A 6,699-nucleotide genomic window follows, 5' to 3' on the forward strand; every position below is an offset into this window, starting at 1 on the left:
TCCTCCCCACGCAGTCCTCCCCACAGTGTGCGCAGAGTCCTCCCACGCAGTCCTCCCCACACAGTCCTCCCCACACAGTGTGTGCGCCACACTCCTCCCCACGCAGTCCTCCCCGCACAGTGTGTACACCAGAGTCCTCCCCACATAGTCCTCCCCACACAGTCCTCACACAGTCCTCCCTGCACAGTGTATACACTATAGTCCTCCCCACACAGTCCTCCCCACACAGTGTGTACAACACAGTCCTCCCCACACAGTCTTCCCCACACAGTCTGCAGGCCATGGCGTTAGTGGAAGGAGGGAGCCCTCCAGCCAGCTGGGAGTTTAGGTGCCAGTGGCAAGTGTAAGTGCAGGTGCCAGGGGAGGACAGGCAGGGCCTGAGCGGGCAACGTCTTTTCCTTTGCAGCCAGGACGCCTGAAAAAGGTGCAGGGCATTGGCTGGTACTTGGACGAGAAGAACCTGGCCCAGGTGTCCACAAACCTCCTGGACTTCGAGGTGACAGCGCTGCATACCGTCTATGAGGAGGCCTGCCGAGAAGCGCAGGTGAGCAGGTGTCCCCTGCTGGCCGTGGGGGCCCCTCCCGGTGAGCGGGGCGGGTGTCCCCTGCTGGCGGGGGTCAAGTCCCTCCCGGTGAGTGGGGCGGGTCCCAGGTCGTCTCGAGGCTAGCTCCCCTGGGCACTGACCCTGCTGGACCTCTGCAGGAGCTGAGCCTCCCGGTGGTGGGCTCACAGCTGGTGGGCTTGGTGCCTCTGAAGGCCCTTCTGGATGCCGCCGCCTTCTACTGCAAGAAGGAGAATCTCTTCGTCCTGGAGGAGGAGCACCGCATCAGGCTGGTGGGCTGCGCTCCCGCGAGGCGCCGCTGGGGGGGATGGGAGCAAGCTGGATGCTCTCGGAGCGGGCCTGGGTGCTGGGCGCACCTGCGCCGCGGGCCTGGAGCCCCGTCCGCAAGCTCGGCCCGGCTCCTCCTCTTCCGCTGCTTTAGTGCCTGGGCTTAGATGACGTCATGCTATTATCATTTCGGGGAAACTACAGTTTTCTTTGTGGCCGAGATGTTCAATCTTGTAAAAAGGCCTCGGAGAGGATGCACGCCACTTTCCCCCGTCCTTTCTGGTGTCTGTCCTGGAGGTGCCTCGCTCTGGCGGAGCTGGGAGCACTCACTTCCGGCCCGGCGCCCGGGGCACCCCGGGAGGCTCCCACCGGCACTGCCGGGTCACTTAGAAGCTGGCGCTGCTGTCCCAAGATATACAGTTAATTGGAATTCCTCCGCAGGAAGTGCGAGAGGGCGGAACACTCTGGAAGTCTTGGTCTTGTAGTTGACTTGACCCCTTTGCGTTTCCTGATTCAGTAAATATGTCTGGACTCTTTTGTCCCGTTTGCAGGCCTGTGGGGGTGTTGGACATGGTTCCTTCCAGGTTTATGGAAGAGTCTACTTTTTAGGTATTCTGGTGATTACCTTTATAACTTAATATACTTACCTCTGTTTTTAACGGTTTAAAAATTTTATCCAAATTTTCAAATATGTAGTTTATCAGTTTCTATCACTACACTGACAGTCTGCCATGGAGGAGAGAAAACAAACGTACTTAGCATCTAGGCACATCTTTTCTTCCTTCTCTATTTCCTGAATTTTCTGAGGTATAGTAGTTATTAGTGGGCGGTGGGACTTCTTCTGGTGGTTACTTTTTTCAATTTTTTATTTTCTTTTTTAAACGTTTATTTATTTATTTTGAGAGAAAGAGGCAGGAGAGGGAGCGAGAATCTCAAGTAGGCTCCACCCTGTCAGCTCCGGGCCCCACTTGAGACTGGAACTCACGAATCTTAAGATCATGACCTGAGCCAAAATCAAGAATCAGACACTTAACTGAAGGAGACACCCATGACCCTCAACTTTTTCTTTTGTAGTAAAATGCTTGTAACATACAGTTGGCATCTTAACCATCTTTATTTATACAGTTAGTGATATTAAGTACATCATAATGTAATACAGCCATCATAACCCAGAATGGGTTTTTCTGTGTCTACAAAAAACACCATTAGGGTTCTGATAAGGACTGCATTGATTCTGTGTGTTGCTTTGGGAAGTATGGCCATCTTAACAATAAGAACGTGTTCCAATCCAGGAACATGGGCTTTCCATTGATTTGTGCATTTTAAAATATCTTTTAGCAATGTTTTGTAGTTTTTATTGTAGAAACTTTTACCTCCTTGGTTAAATTAATTACTTCCTAACTATTGTATTCTTTTTGATGCTATTATAAATGGAATTATTTTTGCAATTTCTTCTTAAGATTGCTGATTGTTAGAGTATAGAAATGCAACTGACTTTTCTGTGTTGACTTTCTATCCTGCTTCCTTGTTGAATTCATTTATTAGTTCTAGGTTGATAAATTATTAAGTTTAAATAATATGCTGAATTCTTTCACTCTTTATCAATGTTAGTGTCTGTTGAGGCTTGGTGAAGAAAGACAAGAACGTTAGTGCACGTGCGCAAGTGTCATCTCTACTTTAAGTTGTTATGTTGCCATTTTTACATTGTCAAGTCTATAGCATGTGCCTTCTGTATCTGGTCCGCATGTATTAAGAAGCCACAGATATTTAACCTTCTGTCTATTCGTAGATGAGGTCATCTCTCTTCCTGTCTGTTGTTTGTTGCTTGCATCTCACGATTGAGCAGATTTTTCCCTCCTCCCCCACCCCCAAAAGCAGATTTTGTAAACAAAGTCTCATGGAGCTTTTCCTTGTGGGCCCTGGCATGGTTGGCAATGTCTTTCTGTGAATTTATTCTTGTATGGCGATTGGATAGCAAAATCCCGAGTCACTTGTTTTTCCCTGAGAATAGTGCATCCCTGTCTTTGCCATCTTCTGGAATTGACTGGCTCCTGGGGAGGTTCAGACTGCCAGGTGATCTTCCCGATCTCCAGGGACTGGGTTTGTCCGTGATGCCTGCAGACCCCTTCTCTGTCCCCAAAGCTCAATAAGCGTCCACATCTCGGCCAGTTATTCGGCATCATTTTCTTCTCTGGAGCAATGTTCCCGGTGACTTACAGATTCCATACTTGCTTCATTTCAGGAATATTTCCCTCTGTTACACTTTTGTTCCCGTTATTTTGTTCTTTCACTTCCAGGATGCCAGTCCCATTGCAGCGGCACATTTCTGTCTTTCCTTGACTTTATTTCCACTTCTTTCCCCTGGTATTCACTGTGGTTTTCTCGAACCCAGCCTCTAAGCTGCTGGTACAGTTTATGGCCAGGTCTATTACAAATTTTGTGTATTTTCATGCTGATATAATTCCCTAATCACAGAAAAGATGTAGGAATGGCACAAGGACCCCTTTACGTGTTCCGGGTTTACCAGTATTTCGAATGTGCCCTGTTTGCTGTATTACTCTCTTTCCGTATCCACGTAGAGTCATGTCGTGTTGTGTTTGGGGCAGCTGAGAGCAGGTTAGACACTGTACCGTGTTACCTAGAGTGCAGTCGGCTGTATTTCTTGAGAACTAGGACATTCTCTGGCACAACCTCAGTACGAGGAGGAAAATCAGGAAATTCGGTGTGAAGACAACCGTTGTATCGAGTCTGCAGACCGTCACTGCCTGACACTGAGGTCCCCGTCCTTCCTGTCATCACGCTCTGCGCTCCCACCAGGCAGAAGTCCGGATGACAGCCATTTACTGCGATTATTACCTTTCCTCCGAACCTTCCCTGTGCTCCTGCTCCTTGTGGACCTTGACATCCTTTGAAAGCACAGAGCTGTGTCCTACAGCAGCTCCTGCCTGCTCGGCTGTGTGCCCAGCACGCCCATCTGGCGCCATCGTCTCCCTGGGGCCTGGAAGCCTTGGGTCAAGGTGCTGTCCTCTGATGCAACGTTTCCGTTTTTCCTTTTGTGGTGGGTGCGCTGTGGGACGTCCTTCAAGGATATGCAAGGACCCTGCTCCTCTTGAAATTCCAGCCATAAGTTTTAGCAGCCAGTAATGGTTTTCTAATTTGACACTTTTTTCTGTAAGAAAAAGCTTTTGCCTTTCCTACATGTGTTTATTCCTCTCAATGGGCTTGATGCTTCTCTGTGGATTTTAGGTATCAAGGTGATGCTGGCTTCATAGAATGAGTTTGGAAGTTTTCCACTTCTCTGTATATTTTAACACATTTTTTATTCTTTATCGGAAAGTTCTAGTATCTGCCGTCTTCGAAGGTCTGATTTGCACATGGCCACATCTGCAGACTTTCTCACGGTCACTTGCTTCTTCGTGTTTTGTCATTTGTGATTATAAGTGCACTTTCTACCACTTTATCTGTGGTAGTTCTTGGACACCTGGGTCAAAGGTCGGATTTGCCTCCGTGAGGTCTTGGGGGCGTGATCACACCGGACCCCCCAGATCCAGTCTTTTGCTTGGAGCTCTGGGGCCCCACATGTAGAGAGCTCCAGGTGAACCGTGGCCCACATACGCACCAGGGAGACCATGCTTAGAATTCCCGGCAGGGCCTCTTCCTGCGCGCCAAAGGGACGGCAGAGACCGAGAACTACCCGGATGACGGCCTCAGTGGGCTTCCCCCACCCCGTTCATCCTCGGAGATGTCCCGTTTCAGGGGCCTCCAGTCTGACCCCCGCCTCCTCAGGACTTGACACTGCCCTGCTTGTGGGCAGCTTCTAGAAACTCCCAGATGTCCCTGGGGCACCCAGCTTCAGGGTGAGCAAGCTGCCTGGTTCCCTTTCTGGTCATCCCTGGCCTTGAATGAGCTCCTTGACTCTGTCCGCGTAGCCAGGCATGCAAATTCATTTTTAAAGTTCTGTTTGTCTTTCTGAGGTCTTGTGTGTGAGGAGGGCTTTGCCTCACTGCTCGCTGAGGACTGTGATGGGTGCTCAATAGGCCTCAGTTATTAAATGTTTATTTATTTTAGGAGAGACAGAGACAGAGACAAAGAGATTGCTGATGGGGGAGGGGCAGAGGGGAGGATCCAGAGCAGGCTCCTCGCTGGCAGCACAGAGCTGGACACGGGGCTCGAACTCAGAAGCTGCAAGGTCATGACGTGAGCTGGTCGGACACTCCACCGACTGTGCCCCACAGGCGCCCCTCAAGAGACCCTCTGACCCATTTCCCCGTCCTCAGGGAAGCCTCCCGCCACCCCGGGCCCCACTGGCTTGTTTCTCTCGAACACTTGTCCCTCTCTAGTTTTGTAGAAAGTGTCGGCCTTGTTTGTTGGCTCTGAACGCGCCGGGCTGTGCTGCTGGCAGACACGCTGTGAAGTGTCTGAATATTTTTTGGTGGAGAGAATTCTAGTCTTTTTTAAAAAATTTTAATGTTTATTTACTTTTGATAGAGAGAGAGCAGGGGAGGGGCAGAGAGAGAGAAGGAGACAGAATCTGAAGCAGGCTCCAGGCTCTGAGCTGTCAGCACAGAGCCCGACATGGGGCTTGAACCCCCGGACTGTGAGATCATGACTTGAGGTGGAGTAGAAGGCTTGACGGCTCAGCCCCCCAGGCACCCCAAGAATTCTAGTCTTAAATGGAGGTTGTTCCCATTTGATTTTGAATTTAGGCAGAATCTCCTTTTCCTCACAGGACGAGTCTTATGTGGAGGTGAGTTGGGCAGCTCCTGGGTTTTAACAGTTGTGAGAACTGACATTCCAAGAAGTAAAGTCTTGTCCAGAGGGGCGGTTTTGTCAGCCACTTTCAGGGATGGGCTACACGTGTGGGGTTTTCTGTGGGACATATGTGGCTTGGAACGAGGGCACTGCCTCTCTGGGCCTCAGTTTCCCCATGGGGTAAGACGTGTGGGCGTCTCTGTCAGGAGGTCTTTGGGGGCCCCTGCTCTGGGCTGGGGGCTTTCCCGGGAGCTCTTGGTGGGTGGGCACGTGGCCAGCTCTGCCGGGCTGCCCACACAGGGTGGATTGGAGCGGGGACGTCACCGCGAGCACAGGTGGGACCCCGCTCCTCAGGGCCCCGCCTCACGTGGGGGGCCGAGGGGGCTCATCCTCACCAGCCCCTTTTTCCAGGTGGTGAACCGGCTGGGCCTGGACTCTCTGGCCCCTTTCAACCCTAAGGAGCGGATCATCGAGTGAGCACCTCCCCCGTCCCCGCAGACGCCTGCCGCAGTCCTTCCAGAGCCTTCTGCTTGGTCACTTATTCATCAGCAAACAAGGCTGAGGGCTGCTTGAAGGGACGCAGTGAGGTCCCAACAAGGTCCCATGTGTCCTCACAAGGGCTTCTGGGTGGTCACGCTGCTCTGCAAACTGGGACTGGGTTCCCTCCCCTGTGTTGGTGACGGGGTGTGTGGAGGGGCCTGGGGTCAGGGATCAGGGTCTGAGCCAGCCTTGCCCTCACAGCCTGGCGGTAGTGACCCTGAGCCCTGTCTTCCATCCCCCTGTCCCTGAAAGCCCCATCCCGCATCCCTGGCCCTGCATGACAGAGGACATGTCCCCTGTCCCTGTCCCTAGCCCTTCCCTCCCCCCTCTGAGCTGGCTGAGCCGCCCCTCCCCACAGGTACCTGGTCCCCGACCGCGGGCCTGAGCGGAGCCTGGTGGACGAGCCCCTGGGTGCCTTTGTCCGCGAGGTGGGCGCCCGCTCAGCGGCCCCGGGGGGCGGCTCTGTGGCAGCGGCCAGTGCAGCCATGGTGAGTGCGAGGGGACGGGCGAGGGGCAAGGACGGGGCCCGGGCGCCCGGGCCTCACGCACGGCTCCTCTCTCGCCCAGGGCGCCGCGCT

At 52.6% G+C, this 6,699-nt stretch overlaps 1 protein-coding gene across 1 annotated transcript in view; it reads left to right on the forward strand.

The window, feature by feature from the left end:
- FTCD (formimidoyltransferase cyclodeaminase) overlaps window positions 1-6,699 on the forward strand; it is a 17,838-nt gene that overhangs the window by 5,441 nt on the left and 5,698 nt on the right. Inside the window, exons 6-10 of the mRNA XM_029940591.1 lie at window positions 407-544; window positions 703-834; window positions 5,993-6,054; window positions 6,480-6,609; window positions 6,689-6,694. Of these exons, the coding sequence (XP_029796451.1) occupies window positions 407-544; window positions 703-834; window positions 5,993-6,054; window positions 6,480-6,609; window positions 6,689-6,694 (468 nt within the window). The remainder of the gene's footprint in view (window positions 1-406; window positions 545-702; window positions 835-5,992; window positions 6,055-6,479; window positions 6,610-6,688; window positions 6,695-6,699) is intronic.

The sequence above is a fragment of the Suricata suricatta genome, chromosome 5 (genome assembly GCF_006229205.1).
Source record: "Suricata suricatta isolate VVHF042 chromosome 5, meerkat_22Aug2017_6uvM2_HiC, whole genome shotgun sequence".
In the NCBI taxonomy this organism is placed as follows: domain Eukaryota; kingdom Metazoa; phylum Chordata; class Mammalia; order Carnivora; family Herpestidae; genus Suricata; species Suricata suricatta.